We start from the raw sequence: 18133 nt of genomic DNA on the forward strand, positions 1-18133 counted from the left end.
TGGATGTAACAGTCAATATGTATTATTCTTTGGGGAGGAGAAGGGCAGGCCTCTAAGAAAAGCAATGAATCAAAACTCTTAAACTCTTAAGAGTGATGAATTGCCACTTGAAGTACACAGCAAGTAATCAGTAAGGCTGCACATTTATAAGTACTTTCTGCTATAAAAGGTGCAATTCACATTAAAGTCTGCAGTTCACATCAAAACAATTTATATTTGTCTGTTTAAAGCTACTTTTCTAAAGGAATAAAGCTGACAAAGTTGTAGTGGAATAACAGATATTTGTTGGAACTCTAAACAACTCTGTAGCTTAAAAAATGACTGGGGCACACTTCCACCTGTGATTCAAGTGTGTGCTCATCGCTTTTGTCCTTCCCAGAATTCAGGTTAATTTCTAGCATGTTAATTACTGGAAACAGTGCAACCCATGTGTGTAAGTGAACCAGGATGCATAGCTTGAGTAGCCTTAAAAGTAAACTTACTTTAAACTAAACTATTGCCTTTTCTTTTTCTTGCTGTAAATAGTCCCTGTAAAATTTCTAGCACATGATTTCTAGCAAATGATTTTTGTCATTCATCACTGTTAAGCTAGAATAGAAAGTTGAAGTAGACTTCTAAATAACATCTCAGTTTTTCCTACAATGTGTAATATTAGAATTGAAAACAAATATGTAGTGAATTAATCCTTTTCCTCTCTGTTGTTTTAAATCATGTCCTTGGATGTGGTCATTTAGAAAGTTATCTTTAGATCTCTTTTAGTCCTTAAATTATTGTTGTGGGTGGTAGCACTTTAACATTTCTCACTTTGAACTTCTCATTTTGCTTCTGTTTAGACCATTAAATATGATATTAGTAATGAACTCCTATCCTCTAACAGAAGACTGTCTTGTGTAGAGGGTTTAATTTGTCTTTGCAATAGCCCAAGTGTTCAAAGAGCCCTTTGACCTTTTCCTTTCCCTCTCTTCATACTGATCGTTCTTCCATTGTCTCTTAGATTGAATTTTTAATGTCATTACTGGTCTGCATTGAAAGCCAGACAGAATGTAAGAGTAAGATATCAGGAGAGGGAGGGAAGGGGCAGAGATAAGGACTGCGGTGGGAAGATAAATTTCTGTGGTGAGAATACTTTTCTGCCCTCTATAAGAACAGCCATGGTAATACTGATAAGTGCAAGAAAGACTAATATGGTTTGCCAAGAAGAAAAGCAGTACATTCAAGCATTTACACACTTACTAATTTCACTATCCTTCAGTTCTTGTTTCAAAACCTGTAGTCCTGTCCCAGTCCCTGCCTCCTTACGCAGGATGGTTGTACCATGATGTGCATGTGAGCTAATCCCTGATCACTGCAGGTACTGAACATTGCAGGTGCTTTTGCCCAGATCACAGTGGGGAGGGTGCCTTCACTGTGCAGTAACTGTAGTACTGATTTAGAGGGAAGCTCTGTTCTCAGTGACTTTGCAGCTGGTTTGGTTAAATAAAAAAACCGAGTCATGCAAAACAGCTTTGTAAAAAGTTAATTTCCATTGCTTTCCTGGTGTGGTGAGTAGGCTCTGATTGCTGTGGAGGTCAGAGGAGGAGAAATGGAAACAAGCAACTTCTAAATAAAAGAGGACCAGCAGTTTTAAATTGTCGTCTTCTCTGTTTTCCTGGTTTCTGAAGCTTCCCTATTTGCATGCATGGCACGTTGGAGGTATACAGATGTACTGCCTGCCATCTTCTCCTGGCACTAAATCTGCTTTGATTTTTAGCTACTTGGAAACATTCCCTCAGAAATAAAACTGAGGAATAGTACATTCTAGTGTTTCTTGATTAATTAAACCTAAAAATTTGTAAGGGGAAGAATGCGAAATATAGATGTCAGTATATCTCTCTTGACGGCGTAAATTGGAAATATAAACTAATTTGTTTATGCTTTGACTTGCAGATTAAATAAACTTGAAAAGATTATTACATTAGTCAAAGGAAGAATTGAGGAAGTTGATCTGCCTTTGGAAAAAGTGGACATAATTATATCTGAATGGATGGTAAGGTGCATGGCTTTTCTTTTCAAGTTATTTTCAGGAAAAAGATGTGTTTTATTTCATTTGAAAAGTTGGGTTTTTTTAACCAGAGCATCTATCATGGTTCCAGCGGTGTCTTTGACAATGTCACAGTGGGATGGCAGTCCTAATTATGTGGTACTTGGACACAATTCCTGGTCCCTCTTGTTCAAGCTCTTTCAAGTCAAGCTTCTCTTAAGTACAGTTGAGCTGCTCTAGGTGCAGCAAGTTTCTGTTATGAAGTTGGTTTGGAAATCTATAAAGCACTCAGTCATACTCTTGTGGCTGCTCAGGTGAAAGTAATGGAGAAATATTGTATTAGTCATCTAGCCAGCTCATTCTGATGGGTAAAATACCTTCAGTCTGCACATTTCAGCTAAGGACTCTCCTGACAGTGCAGGAAAGGTGATAAGGAGGGGAGGTGCTGCCTCTGGAAATCTGCAAATACTGGGAGAGGCTGAAAACAGCATTGCTTTTCATTGCTGGATTTCAGCATGACAGTAAAAACACTGATTCAAAAGTACAAAAGAAGTGTGATGGACAGCAGCGTCTAAATGAGCCATCTCCTGGAATCCATGGGATTTCAGCTGTTGGCCTGTTACCTTTTTTGTGTGGTGGCCAGTAACTGTGTCACACCTGTCCTTGCTACTTGCCATTAATCCTAATGAAGAAATCTGTGTTACAAAACCCAGTGCCAGCCTGAGTTTCATAGTGACGTAGGAATGCCTATTCCCTATCAAAAATGTGGTAGGAAACATCTCTTTGAACTGTTATTTTTTTGTGAACTTCCGCTATTCAGTATCCTCATATCACAGGCCTTCAAAAAGCACTTCAAAACACAGGTTTTCTTCATGTTACTTCCAGCTGCTGGGACTTAAAAATTCCTTCCTGCCTGAAATTTAAGATCAGGAATAAAAGCTTATATTCAATGTTACTTGTTTCTTTGTGGGGTTTGTTTCTTTTTTTAACAAACTGTGGCTGTTCTGTTATATGCAATAGCCTTTGGTGGGGATGTCATGCACTCACTGTGGATCCATATGTATCTACCTGTTTTTCAGGGAAAGACGAAAATAAATTGATTTACCTTTTTTGTATATATTTGTCTAATATTACATGTGTCAGTGAACTAGAAATTAGAAATCTGCAGTTTTTACTCCACTGCTGTGGTGTACATTATTTGAAGCATGAGCTTAATTTAGTGTTGAGCTCACTAGTTTCAAGGATAGTTTAAGCCATTGGCTTAAACCAGTGATTTAAAAACAACACATTATGATTGGTGATTTCTGACAGTATGGTGGCTTCACTAGAAATGTAATTATAGTTTTTTCAGAGAAACTTCTGATCAGCTGCCTAATATGTGCACCAAAATTAATGTTCACAAAATCACATTCCTCCTTCTGGAGCCCAAGATTTGGTTTTAAAGGGAACCTGGACAGGTGAGCTGAAGTCATGTTGTAAATCAGTGCCTCTAAGATGAACTAAAGGATTTCAAGACTCAGCTCTTGTAAGAAATGAAGTATTGAATGTTGGATATATTTCTTTTGTGTGCTAATTTACCTTTTTTATGTCAAAATTGCGTAGCCATATGCACTTCAGTTAATTAGGTATTCTAAATATTTAGGAATGTTAGGATTTTTATAGGTTACTGCGTGACAGAGATAAAGAGGACAATGCAGTGGAAGTAAGATTGATAGCTGGACAGTATACACAGTGTTCCACCACTGTCCAGAAAGGAATATTACGTTTTCTAATGTAGATGAAGATTCTTCTTTGTCTGGCTTTCTTTTGTGAATTTGCTTTTTCATTTCCTTCCTTACATGATACACTGTGAAATCGGTTCTTAATATGTGAACATGAGAGTGAAAAATAATTAATTATGTCAGATTTTGCCTTTTTATGCAGAGAATCTGTATGGACTGGCAGGAAAATTTTCATGGTTGTTTTTGTAACAAAAATGTGAAAAGTTGCTCTTTCTGTTTAGAAAACAAACTGCTTTTAGTTTAGTGAATATCAAACCTTTGGTGGAGCCATAGCTTTGTTTTGCTTGGTACAGAATGCTGCTGAAGACCAGTACACAGTAAGCTTCTTTTTGTAGAGCTGTGTCTGGAACATCAGAAAATTAAAAACAAGTATGAGGCAAGAGAGAGGAAAAATACTGCACTCTCCCAGGATTGTTTGTAGATTAGGCTTTCTGAAAAAGCTGTCACTAGAGCAGTGTCTTGTAAAAGCTACAGCATTGCATTACGAGCATCTCAGTGTGATGGTTTCTGATGATCATTTACTTAATTGCAGAAGTGACCTATGACTACCACAAACTGCTTGCTCTTCTTTCCTCTCTTTCATTTATAAATTTGTTGCCTTAAATTATGGGAAAATGGGAGAAGCATCTTAAATATTACACAGTGGGCAGATGTGTGTGAGTGCATGTGTGTCTGTGTAGAAATTTGTATTTCAAATGCATACTTACCATATTCTAAAATAATACTTTCCCAATTTAAATTTCTCTGGATATGTTTTTCTCATGTTCCAAGTTTAGAGGCAGATTGAAGAGCAGCTGTATCTTCAGTGGTTTTATTTAGGCCTGTGAAAGAAATTAGCAGTGAACATGTTTGTAATGTTCTAAATACAGCTTGTGACATCTGAAGTTTGTGTGTTTGACAATGTCAGCATCAGACCAGGGCATTTCTGTGATTGTGTTCAATTTAACCCAGCGTGTAAAACACAGAGGAAGGCAGTGAGAGGTGTGAAGAGCTGTGAGCTGTTCTCTTGGCGTCCAGAAGGCAGGTTGCTGAAGATTGAGCGCCCCTTGGACTTCCAGAGGCCCAGATGAAGCTGTTCAGACTTTCACTCCAGAGACAGCTGGACGCTGTTTTTAGCAAAACTTCAGTGAAGTCTGCAGCCTGACAGAAGGGACTTGCTGTGTACTGTGAGCCAGGAGCGCAAGCGAGAGCGGGTGGGCTGACGGGCCACTTCACCAGTGAACCACATTGCCTTGAGAAAGAGTACAAGAGCCAGGTCTGTGCTAATAACCAGACAGATTCTCTAAGTCTGTCAGTACTTGGAGAAAGGTTTTTGGATGTAAGAATGAGAGGATTTTGTATAAAATACCACTGCTGGCCTTATTTTTGTGTCAGTGTCCAGGACCGTTTGGTCTGTATCAGGGCTGCAAGCTTCTGATGCATCATCCTGCCTGCCTGCCTAGAGCTCTGATACGTGAAACCTTTAAAAACCTTAATTTGTGTAAGTAAAGATTTGTATACCAGGCTCTCACATTTTGTTACTTGTCTGCTTGTATCATACATCACCTGCAGATAAATCCCTTACTTCTTATTCAGGGTGTAGACTTAGATGTATTCTCGTGCAGGAAAATATGACATACAAAAGTGACTGAATTATTGCTCCCATATTTAGGTAGGGTAATTGTAAACTTCATAGGCTGCTTATTGAAAACATGAGTGCAGAAAGAAACAAAATGTATGCAATGCTTTTCTGGAATGTTCTTGCGCAGATGCATCTGTGTGCAAATTTTCCTTGCCATCAGTATTGTTTTTGCTTCCTTTCTCTAGCTAAAACTGTAAAGCTAAAGGTTGCTAGTTTTAGTCACTTGAGAATGTCTGCATTTCTTGTTTGTAAGGGGGCTCTACTGTGAGAGATAATTGCCTGAGATGGTTATCTCGAATACAATGTTAATGTACATGATGTTCACGTAAATTGGGGTTTTTTTTAATGCAGTGCTTTATGGTACTGAATATGCAGCAAAGTTATACAGGGTAAAACTGGGGAAGAGATGGACTGTCAGATTAAAATACACCTAGGATACAACCCAGTACTTGTCTTTTGATCATGTCTTTGGTCAGGTAGCTAATATTTTCTTTTCTCCTTTTTCTTCTCTTTCTTTGTATTTCTTTTTTTAAAAAATAATTTTGAAATTACATGAGGATGAGCTGTGAACAGAGGCACTCAAGATCTAGGGAAAAGGAAGTGAGCATGTCTGAAACACTGGAAACCATCTTCTCTCTCCTTCCTCCTTTCCCCTATTTCTGTGAGAGATACACAGTTATTTCCTTGCACGATTTTTTTTTTTTTTTTGTCAACACTAGTAGTGGGGATTACATTTCTGCTCTTCATATCTTCCTGTTTGATGTTCTTGCTTTTATTGGTTTAAGGAAACAACAGGGTGTGCATAAGGACAAAGTCATGCTGTGATGCTGAAATTTTTGAGCTTGCTCTGTCAGTAATGAATTACTTCCTCTTTTTTTTTAAATTAAAATGTACATGAAAGATCAGCATGAAGGCAAACTTGGCATGTGGGAGATGGTGCTGAAGAGCATGCTGCTCTTCAGAGTATGCTGAAGCATTTATGTGTAGCTGTTGCTTGTCATTTAAGTGTGCTGCAGGTTTGGAGGGAATTTTGTAAAACAAAATGTATTTTTTCATGACATAGAGTGGGCCACAAATCAGTTTTGTGCATTTGTTAATGCCAGATTAAATGCTGTGTTAGAGATCAGAATCTGTTGTCCAATCTGTGTTGCATGCCTTCTGTAACTTGCTTTATTGTGTAGGCCAGTGGAAATCTTGTAGTTGAAAACTTCAGTTTGAGACAATAATGCACTTTTTTGTACCACTAGGGATTAAGAAAGATAAAGTCAGCTCTCTGGGCCAGTGGTTTGATAGCTGTTTTTTATCTCATTAAGTGTTCAGTATTGGGCCTTACTGAATCTGGAGAACCAGACCAGGTTCAGTAATGTTACAGAAAATAATAAAATGCATCTTTGATAGCAAGTGGAGGGGAAACACAATGTTTATTCAAGTAGGTAAACAATGCTTCCAAAATCTATCTTTACGCAGGTTTTTTCAGCTGTACCAACAATTCTGCTAATTCTTGCTGTTGTAAACTTGCTAATCTACTTTTTGATGCTTTTAAATAATTTAAACTCTTTTTCTCTACAAAGATTATCATGTAAATACTGAAACACTAAAGCTAAAAGAACTTGAATACTTATATTTTGATCAGTTGGTGAAATATTTTTATGTAGCTTTGAATTAAAATGAAGATGAATACAACAGTCTGTAGTATACTTGAATATTAGGGGAAAAATTAACAATGCAGAATATTAAGGCATCAAAGATCTAGGAGCCTTTTATAATTCTGTGAGGAACACAGAATACAGATATAAAGGATATATAAGAAATGTAGCAATATTCACATTCCTAATGGATTCAGGGGACTCAGTGGGTGTTTCCTTTGGCAGAACAGTGTGCTTGAACAGAGTTACTCACTGTGCTGGGTATTTCTGTTCCTGCCACATCTGTTTATATGGGGCTTTGTTGTTATCTGGAGAACATTTCCTTTCAGCTTTGCATACAAAAAAATCAGGAGTTTACGTTCCTCCTGAGAAGGAAATGGCCAGCTTTTTAGTAGAAAAACGTGTCATGGGACAACATAAAATTTCAGGTGTTCTGTGCATTCAGGTTGTCTTTAACAGAGAATGTCACCTTTTATGTGTTTTAGTTTAGCCACTATCAAGATTGTACTAGTGATATGCAGCTCACAGATTTGTATCATAGAGATCTCTTTGCAGTGATTGATTTTGAGGATGTCACTACATGCTTAAGAAAAAATAAACCCTTGACCATTTTTGGGGGCAAAGCAAGAGTTCCCCACAGCATCCCAGGGAAAAATGTCAGGTGTAATTCTCTTTCCAGAAGGCTCCCCTACAGGTGGGGCAGCAGGCTGTGAAATTGCATTCTGACTTGCACTACAGATGATCACAGCACACTGAGCAGAATGTTTTGGTGTAAGTAGTAAAGTACTTGATTCAGTAGCATTGATGGTTTCTGTAACTTACGGGAATGCTACAATGAATGAGGGGGAAAGAAAACCGGGAGTAGGGGGAGAACCAGCAGTGTCAGAGTGGAAAGGTCAGGGAAAGAATGGTGAGAATTTCTCCGTATTTCTCCTGAGAGAGTGTTTTCCAGCTGTACTCCTTGCACAGGTTGGCAGGCATACTTAGTGGGCAGAAAGAAGGAACTGTAGAGCTAATCCATAAAGATGTCACTTTGTGAATTACTGACTCTTGATAGTGACTAGTCTTCAATATGTCCTAGAGGTTACCTTTAAAATACTGTGAAAACAACTAATTTTCAGTTAAAGGCATCTAAAAATACATTTTGTGAGCTAAACGTATTTTTAAGCCATAACCATATAAAAAAAGAAAGCTGTGGTTCCATGCTGTGCTTTTGGCTTGCTGGGGGCATCAAATTATTCCTGCCTGATGCAACTGGAGCTCCAGGCCTTTTCAGCTGTTCAGCAAAGCTTACTAACAACCCCATTGCTCACAAACAGTAGTCTTCCTTCTGGGACTTATTCTAAGGATGTACAGAAGTTGGACAGTAAAGTAGAAGAACAGGCAAGATTGGGAAGAAAAGTTTTCAGTGAAGCACTATTACCTGAAGAAACAGATTGATAAAATGACATGGCCATTATTTTCACACTGTGTTCTCTTTGAATACAAATACGTCATGCTTCAAGTTTCTGGGGTTTTCAGTTTGTTTTTTTGTTTTTTTTGAAGGCTGCAGAAAATGGCACTTACAAGCAATTCTGAAGTTTAAGCATTTTTTTAAGATCATTGTGCCCATCCTAGCACTTCAAAGTCCAGCTAAGCCACCCCCAGGTGTCAAATTCACATGATCCCTCCAGGGCTGCCCTGGGCAAGCCTGGTCCAGTGCTTGGTAACCATTTCAGTGAAGAAGTTTTTCCTAGCATCCAATCTGAAACTTCCCTGCTGCAGCTTCCTAGCTTTTTCTTGTGGTAAATTACTGCTGACTGGGCTTGTAGGACTGCAGCTCCAAAGTCTGAACTTCAGTTGTCCATTTTGTTCTTGCCAACTAGATCAAGCCATATGGCTAAGCTGTGTTTTAAGTGAAATGAAAATGAGGTTGCTAAATGAAAATTCAAAACCTTGATTGGTGTTTGTCTTAATTGATTTGGGGTTGTGAGGATGTAGGTGAAATATGTTACAGTATTGAGTAACAATGATGCTCAAACATGGAGGATAGGAATGGTATAAAATCAGTATATCAATGGGAAAGAAAGGGCTGTATATCTCATGCATGTGCAGTTTGTTTAGAAGCAGTTGAGAAAGAGGATGTTGTCTATAAGAGGCTAATTTTATTTGATACTTCTGTTTTGAGTTTTTTAGTATCTCAGATATTCAAATAAGGGATGTTTCCCTGTTTCAGCAAATGACTCACTGAAGTTTACAATAAATTATTCTAAACACCAATAGCAGTATCCTATGCCATAAAATTAATTCCAACACAAAAAAGCCCTGTGCAAATCTAGTTGTTACCATTTTTATCCTGGAAATTTTGCAAATCTGAGTGCTGCTAAATGATGTAGAACACCCAGAGAACCAATGTTTGGTACATAATTTATTTCCACCTCTCGTAGTGAGCACTGCCGAGGGTGATACAGGGCACCATGAGGTTGCAAATATGAAGAAGCAAAGATGCATTCCATTTGGCCTTTCTCTGACAATATTTTCAGTGTTACTGAAAAGGGATCTGAAGGGGAAGGGCTTTTTTTTTTATTTTTAATTTTTATTTTTCTTGGAACCTCACAGTTATTACTAAAAAATCAATACATGCAGCTTTTCACTTGCTTTGAGTTGAATTCAATGTCTTTTGTTGTTATAGGTCTCTTGTTGGGTAATTGTTGGTGTAGATGGTGTTTTTATTTTTTCCGTGTGCTACATACTTGCAGTTTGGGAAATTAAAGATGATACTTTATATAAAAAGTTTTGAAGTGACAGTGCTGCTGTTGTAAAACTCTCTGGGTGTATGGGCTTATAATGCTCTTAAACTGTATTGATAAAACTTCTCTGTAGAATGACTAAGTATAAGAAACACAATGATTTCTAAATTCTTTCCCTTTTCTGTAAACAGGGTTATTTCCTTCTCTTTGAGTCAATGCTGGATTCTGTCATCTATGCAAAGGACAAGTACCTGGCAGAGGGAGGCTCAGGTTGGTGCTCAGTTCTTTTAATAAATTTACCTCTGGGGGGAAGCTAAAGGAACTCAGAGACTTAGAATAAGCTATGCATGGATGAGAAAGTTGCCAGTCTTGGTGAAAAATGTTTCCATTAGTAGGAGCTTCAAGGCATTAATTTACTGTATGGGCAGTAGGAGAACATTAGACAAGGTCTCAAGTTAATGGTGTTTTTAAGAATAGAGGGGGCTATTTATTCTTAAGTACAGACTAAATTTTTCCTCCCTATTTCTTCCCACACATATGGGCATTTGTTTTCCCCTCCTGAAATCCGAGTTTCTGCATAACTATGAACAGAGGAATATAAGTTTTATCCTGTAAGATGTGATGCTGTTTGAGTGAGCTACTGTGAATTAGAGGAAAAGTGGATAGGGTGTTTTTCTGAGGGAGGGAAGTTGTGTGGGGAACACATAGTTTCAAACATGTGAAATAACAAATGGAATTATACCGTTTCAGTTCAGCATATTTATTCTGGTGGTAATGTGCTCTTTATTTGTATGGCTTGAGGGTAGGGTTGTGACAAAACAAAAGTGTTTTCTTTTACCCATATAAGTAGCTTAGATAGTGTTATCTTAAGCAGTGTTTAAATGCCTGTGTTTATTCCCCATACGATGCAGTTTTGTGCATGAGTTCTGCATGTGCTTAATTCCTTTGTCAGTATTGTATTTCATATTGACCTTTTCAATTGAAGTCACCGGTCTGAGGTTTTTTCCCCCTTTTGTGCTAACCATGCACACAGCTTCACTACAGTGACCTAATGATTGGATTAATGACTGTGTCACAGTGCTTGCTGCAACGCTTCCCTCTGGCTGCAGTGAGTTTTTGTATACCAGAGTGCCGCAGGAAAAATGGAGTTTATGCAGTTGTTCACAAAGCTGAATATACAAGCAAAAGATGTCTTAGAATATTTATTTAGTAGCCACTTGAGCAATGTGAGCTCAAGAGCTTTTTTGTTTTCAGCAATGTAGAATAGTCCAGCCACATTAGGAACATATGTGTGTACTCTCTGTAGATACGTGCTGATAATTTTACACTGCAATACAATTAAATCCAGAGACATTCCCTAAAATCATACGGAAACATTTTATGTTTAGCTACTACTTCCAAAGTCTTCTGAAAAGGGCCAGAAATTACTGACCTCTGTTTAAACTGTATTGTTGGTCAGTTTGTTCTTGGTTTGTAACTCCCAGAGATTCCTTTGAGAATTGGGGTGTCCTGATTCTGCAGTACACTCATCCTTTGAGGTCTGACAATGGTCTTGGGCTCTCCTTTGATTTGTGACAAAGCACACAGTGTTGTACAGGCACCAGTGGGATTTTCAGTTTTGTCAACAGTTTCATTAAGGTGCTTGCAATTGGTGTTCTTCTGCCAGCTTTTCCAGCAGGTGAAAGGATGTGCCCTGCGTCCGTGAGAGGGCTGCTCAGCAGCACAGACTCTTCTGCAGCACAGCTGATTTGCACATCCAAATCCAGATGAGCCAGAACTAAGAGTTCACTCTGAGGTGAAGCCTTACCAGAGAAACTCCTGAATCTGCTTAATTTTGTCTAAAGCCACTTGGTACTACTAAGCCCAAGATCATTATTACAGAGGATGTTTGAAAGCTGAAAAAAGCAATAGCAGCAGCTGCAGTTTGACCAGATCTTTCAGTGACTGATCCAGGAATGTAATCCAGATATGTGTTCAGTCAGTCATCATCATTACTTCAGTTCAGCCCATTAGCATGCTGGGGTGGATTGTGCCAAACTGTCTAGGGTAATGTGTACAGTATAGAATAGCTTTGTTTGGGAACATAACATTTTTGCTGCCCAGGGCCCATCTGTTTGTTCTTTTGAGCTGTTGCTCAAATACAGATTTTTTCACGCACTTGAGTCCAGTTCGCATTGTCGAGGGGTGACAAAGGTAAGGAAGGTGTCGTTCAAAACGTCACACATCCAAACCCTGGTGCTCCTTCACATCAAAATGATGATGGTATTCGCCTGGAGTTATTGCTGTGTATTTGGAGGATTGTCTTCCCCTTCAGCATCCTGAAGTTTGTGAGGTATTGTTGTGGGCTGAAGGATTCCCCATCATGTTCTCCCCACCACGTGGGCTGTTCTGGTGACGGATGGCTTATGGGCGCTGAGTCGAGAAGGACACAGATGGTCAAAGCGATGAATCTGGGAGAGCTTGGAGGAGTGCGTGCTCCTGTCCAATCAGCATTTTGCTCATTTCACCTGTGTGAAGGAATAATTACTGAATTATAGGCTTAATGGGGGAAAAAATGACAAGTCTGTCAGGATTGCACAGGAAAGTGTTACAGAAAGAGCAGAGGATTTCCAGGCAAATCAAGGGTAATGGGGAAATGGCATATGCAGTGCTTTTAAATATGTACAAAACTCCACAGTGTTTAGATGATTCAGACAGCATTGCTTACATTTTCAGTCAAATCTCAGTACAGTGTATAGGACATGGGTGGGTCTGTAAATTAATGGATCTCTGTAGTCTTCTGCCTGATCTCTGTTGGTGGAACACAGATTTGTTTTTGTGAAGTCCAAATAGACATTGTCTACTTTTGCTGCTATTAATAGTGAAAATGCAGATTAAATTGGAGCATTTTGTGTTTACATTTTCCCTCGTTAAGCACATTGTATAATCGATCATGAGTTCCACTGCTGATTTAAGGATTTGCTCTAAGAACAAAGATGTAATAAAAACTGATGATGATCCAGTTCAAATATTTTATGCTTGATAGAGGTGATTAAATTTCTCTTTGGTTTACAGAATGGCCCAGAAATTTAGGCTAGTCAGAGGAAGGAAGTTTATAAAGTAGTTAATCACATATTGTTGTGGATTTAATTTTCATTTGCAGTGGCACTACAATGCTCCTTTGTGTTCTGTAACCAAGGACTGCCAGTCTTCTCATCCCTCTTCTCACCATATCATTGCATCCTATGAAACCCATTCCCCTAACAAATAATCCCTCTAAGGCTCTTACCCCTTGCATTTGTTGTTTGTATCACACTGTCTTTTAATTTTTGGACCATCAGTGTTTGCTGTTGAAGGCGTGAATGCTGTGAGGCAAAACCAAGTGTTGTACATACACACTGTTAAACAGCAGTGGGAAAGCTTGCAGAAACAGTCTTCACGCAGTAGTGGCTCCAGGAACTACCTGCAGATACTCCCACCACCACAGATGGTGATGTTTTGTGCTTGTGTGACAACTGTCAGGTGTGCTGGAACCAAGTGATGATTTGTTTTGGACAGGACAGTTTAACTGTCTTCCTGTCAGGATTCTTATCAAACTGTCTTTGTACTGCTGAGTGAGTTGTAGGCTGTTCCTGGAGAAACCTTCTGCTCCAATTTCCTCAGCTGCAAAGTAGGGGTGATGGTAGTTTACCAATGGGATTCCAGTTTCAGCTTGCTGATAATTATTTATTCCGCTTTAAATAGTCAGCAAGTGAGAAAAATTTCCGTGTACTTACTTCAATGTCTTCAGAGAACAATAAAAAACTTCTTTAGAGAAGGTTATCCTTTACAATCACTATTTATAAGAATATTTCCTTTGACCTAAAACTGTTCTCAATGTATGAAAGGTCTAATTTCAATTTGATGCCTCTGTCTTCAGTATTTTGCAAGGTAGAAAATACTGCTTTTCCGACCTACCATGCTACACCAATGATTTATTCGTTTTGATAAACTACAATTTTAAGAAAAGCTGAAGAAAAAATTAATTTTACAGTTCATCAGATTCTGGGGAGGAAGAGAAAAACTTGGCTTCAGTTGTATTAACACTGCCTCTTTCATGTATTAATATAAAATTAAATTAAATAGGGTGTTTTAGTTGACTTTTTTTTAATCAGGTCAAGAATTCAATGTATATGACTTTAGTGGCTTTAAAACTCTAAATAACAAAACATGGGAATTTCTTTGTAAAAAGAAACCTAGCTCAAGATATAAATTGAGCTTCTTTTATATTTGTTAGGGTTATAGACAGCCATGTACATAGCAGCTGTTCTTTTTGGGTTTTCCAGTCAGGTGAGATTGCCAAGAGATTGACTGACTTCGTTGGCAGCTGTTAAAAAGGCAAATGTCAGTCTTCCACTACTATTTGTAAAAGCTGTAAATAGTTGCTTGTTCTGAAGGTGTTATTGGGAGAAGGAAAAGCACAAATGTGAAAATAGTGTAAAATGATAATGATAGCTTTATCCTGAAAGTGGGAGGGAAGGAATCCATTAGGTTCTCTGCTGTCTGTTGGACCACTTCCAACTCTTCAGATGCAGACAGAAAAGTGGTTATTTCCAGTACCCAGAAATCATTTTTTAGGTTGTAAGGTAAGGATCAGCCAGAACTGATAGGAAACAGGGATTAAACTCTTGAGTAAGAATATATGTTTTTTTCTGAAAATAAGGCCTTTTCACAGAGGTTTCCTGTTACTACAAAGCCCTTTCCTGAATTTCTGTTTGGGTGTCTGTTTACTGTTATGGAATATATTTTAGGTTAGTCTCTGTATAGAAGCCAGAAGAGGCTGTTCCAAATTATTTTCTTCAGACATCAAGTTTCCAGTCACTTCCTGGTAGTAGGATGCAACTACAAAGATATTTTGTTATGAATAGAAAATACCAGACTAGTGTGTGAAAATTAAATTTTTGTGTGTAGCCTCTTCTGCGGACAAATGGGACTCTAGAAAGTAAAGTAGCAGAAAAAGTGTCTTGTCCAAGAGCTAAAAAAAGTTCTTTTTTTATTCTTTTGAGATGTTATCACTTTTAGACAAAGGAGTAAAAAATCCTCTGTGTGTAAAATAAAATTTCACTACTCTGTTTCTATTGTTACAGTTTATCCTGACTTGTGCACCATCAGTCTGGTAGCTGTTGGGGATATGAATAAACATGTGGACAAGCTGCTTTTCTGGGAAGATGTGTATGGCTTTGACATGTCTTGTATGAAGAAAGCTGTCATTCCAGAAGCTGTTGTGGAGGTGGTGGATCCAAACACACTGATATCTGCAGCCAGTGTCATTAAGGTACCATATTGCTTAATGCTTAGGAGGCATGTGAGAATTTTCCTTGGTTTATGGAGGAGGGGCAAAAATTCACTTGGCACACACAAAGTTTGGCATCTTCAGAATTATAAAAATGTAGAAAGTTTCATGCTGCTAAGACTGGAAGGTTTGTATTAATTGCTTTTTTACCAAGTTTGGGCTTTTAGTAAGGTAATTTTCCCATATTTAGCCTGTTCTGTTCTATGATTTCTTCTATCCAAAGCCAAATTTATTTTGGCAATGCTCTACTGGTAGCATTGCTTGCATATCCCTTTCTAATCCATGCTGTCATGAGCAGTCACTGTCCAGCTCAGATGTAGGGGCTTATCACATTTTGTCATCGTGCAGCATGTAGCATAACTGTTGTGCTGAATGGCTTTATACTCATTTGTTCTCATTTAGCCATCGTGGTTTTAAAAATAACTTAAAATAAATGGGATGTGCTTGTTTGCTGGAGTTACAGTACAAAGTAGTAAAATTAATGAGTTGAGGAACAGTGGCATTATAGGTAAATTGTTTAAATCAATAGCTATCCCACAGAACAAATGGATTATATTTTGTAGGGAAAGTTTAAAAATGTTCCCATTCATCATTATGATTATTACGGAAGGTACTTTGGTGTGTTTGCTCACATCAGGTGCTGCTTGTTCTATATAGTTCATAATGTAACTTTATAGGAAGCAAAACATTCCCTAAAGAAAAACAGGGCAGCATGAAAATTCATAGAAGACTTTGGCTTAAAGATCATCCAGTTCCAGCTCCCTGCTGTGGGCAGGGACACCTTCCACTATCCCAGGCTGCTCAGACCTCCCTCCAATCCAGCCTTCAACAATTCCAGGGATGGGGCAGCCACAGCTTCCCTGGACAGCCTGTGCAGGGCTTCACCACCCTACAGTAAAGAATTTCTTCCTAATATCAAATCTAAACCTGCTGCCTTTTAGTTTGGATCCATTCCCCCTTGCCACTCCACGCTCTTTGAAAAAGTCTCTCTCCATCTTTCTTGCAGGCTCCATTCAGTTGCTGGAAGGCCACATGTGGGTCACTCCAAAGCCTTTCTGTTTTCCAGGCTGGCCAGTCCCAATTCTCTCAGCCCTTCCCGACAGGAGAGGTGCTGCATTACCTTGGTGGCCTCCTCTGGACTCACTCCGAACAGCTCCATGTCCCTCTTGTGCTGAGGACCTCAGAGCTGGATGCGAAATCCTGCAGAGAGAAGGGAAGAATAACCCCATGTACCCACAGAGGCTGGGGACCTCCTGGCTGGAAAGCAGCTTTGCAGAGAGGAATTTGAGGGTTCTGCTTGACACCAAGCTGACCATGAGCCAGTAAAACACACCCTTGTGGCAGAGGCAGCCAGCAGCCTTCTGGGCTGCATTAGGAAGATGATTTATCACCAGCAGCCCAAGAGAGATGCATCTTCTCTTGTTCCCCAGGGAGATGAATTCTGGAGTGCCCTGCCCAGTCTCAGGTTCCCCACCCACAGCAGGAGTGAGATGACTGTCCTGGAGTGAGTCCAGTGAAAGACTGCAAAGGGCATTCTCCAAAGGTCTTTTTCAACCTCAGTTATTCTGAGATGGATACAAAGCCAATCTGGCAAATCAAAACTCCCTGGTTTTAACCCACACTAGTTTGATGCTGTAGTTTACCATGTGACTACATGAACAAGGGGTAAAACTGGTCAAGATGCCTGTGAAAGCTGCTTACTCTCAACAAGGGGCAGCTGCCATCAAGAAGCAACTTCCCTGAACAGAATGTGTAGTTCCATACCACTACTACCCTGTTTATTTGGACCTGTGAGGAAGAGGAGTTTCAGGTGTTTTGTCACATGGCATTAGGTAGTTTTTTAGTCTCTTCCCATTTTTTGGAAAGCTGAAAGAGTATTGCCTTATAAAAGTTGTCTCAAAATGAGAACAACTGAACAGCCTTCGTCTAAAGGGAGATCTTAATTGACATTCCTCACTGTTACTGACAGAATTTTATTACCCTTTTTGACAGCATATCGACTGCAACACTGCATCCACTCCAGACTTGGAATTCTCTTCAGATTTCACCCTGAGCATTACAATGAGCACACAGTGTACGGTAAGACAATTGCAGTTTCTTCATACATGGTCGGTATTACATTGGACTAAGAAACAATCCATTAATTATCTTTCATTTATCATCAGTCCTTGCCTTGAAACATTCATTTCAGTACAGAGTGTCAGCTCTGCAGTACAGAGGTGTCAGCTCTTTCTGTGAAGAGAGATGGATGTAAAACTCCAGTAATGGTGTTATGGGGTAATGCAGGTAGGTGAGGAAAGGGAAGGGTGAGGAGCCTGAGCGCTGGCATCTTTCTCTTTTGTTCTCTAGCCCATTTTCTGAAATACAACAAAAGTCTGGTGTTAGCTTGCCTAAGTAATGCATTGAGTTTCAAACACTACATTAAAAGCAAAGGCAGGATGGCCTAATTTTTACAGTAATGTCAGTAATTTGCTTTTCTATGCAATACAAATTCTAGGTGCTTTCTAACAATTTATTAAAATACCATCATCAAATTTGACAAAAGAGCATTATGCTCTGAAATCTGTAGTAAAACCTGAAATTTTTGCCCTCTGGAGTATTGTGAAACTTTTGGGAGTTTCATGCTTAAGTCACATCACAAAGTCAAGTGTAAAGGGGTAATTTTTAGCTCACTTCTAATATATTGAGATAATTCTGCTACAGCTGGTTTATTGGGATTTTGCATGAGTATACAAAGAAGATCTGTGGGCTTCCTCTGACATGGACACAAAGAATATGTTTCTGTATGATATAAACTGCTTAGGGTGATGACAAAATCTTGGATGCCTGCATCAGGCAATGTAATTGGATGTTAGGTCATGCTGCTACATTTGCCAACGTTTTTGCAGAGTAGCAGTCTGCATAAGAGTTTGTTGGTGTCAAAAAGTGAAATTTTCCCATGTGTATAGTTTAAATCATTATCATTTTTAATTAGTAGGTGTGTACAAATACTTCATATTTACTTGTCAGTTATCACCAAATTAGG

At 38.8% G+C, this 18133-nt stretch overlaps 1 protein-coding gene across 2 annotated transcripts in view; it reads left to right on the forward strand.

Annotated features, from left to right (window-relative positions):
- The window catches only part of PRMT3 (protein arginine methyltransferase 3), a 55245-nt gene that overhangs the window by 16882 nt on the left and 20230 nt on the right, over positions 1-18133 (forward strand). For both annotated transcript variants that reach the window (XM_041399206.1, XM_041399205.1), the window contains exons 9-12: positions 1927-2026; positions 9989-10067; positions 14903-15090; positions 17101-17187. In XM_041399206.1, the coding sequence (XP_041255140.1) occupies positions 1927-2026; positions 9989-10067; positions 14903-15090; positions 17101-17187 (454 nt within the window). The remainder of the gene's footprint in view (positions 1-1926; positions 2027-9988; positions 10068-14902; positions 15091-17100; positions 17188-18133) is intronic.

Source organism: Onychostruthus taczanowskii, unplaced genomic scaffold, assembly GCF_017590055.1.
Source record: "Onychostruthus taczanowskii isolate IOZ18803 unplaced genomic scaffold, ASM1759005v1 scaffold159, whole genome shotgun sequence".
NCBI lineage: Eukaryota > Metazoa > Chordata > Aves > Passeriformes > Passeridae > Onychostruthus > Onychostruthus taczanowskii.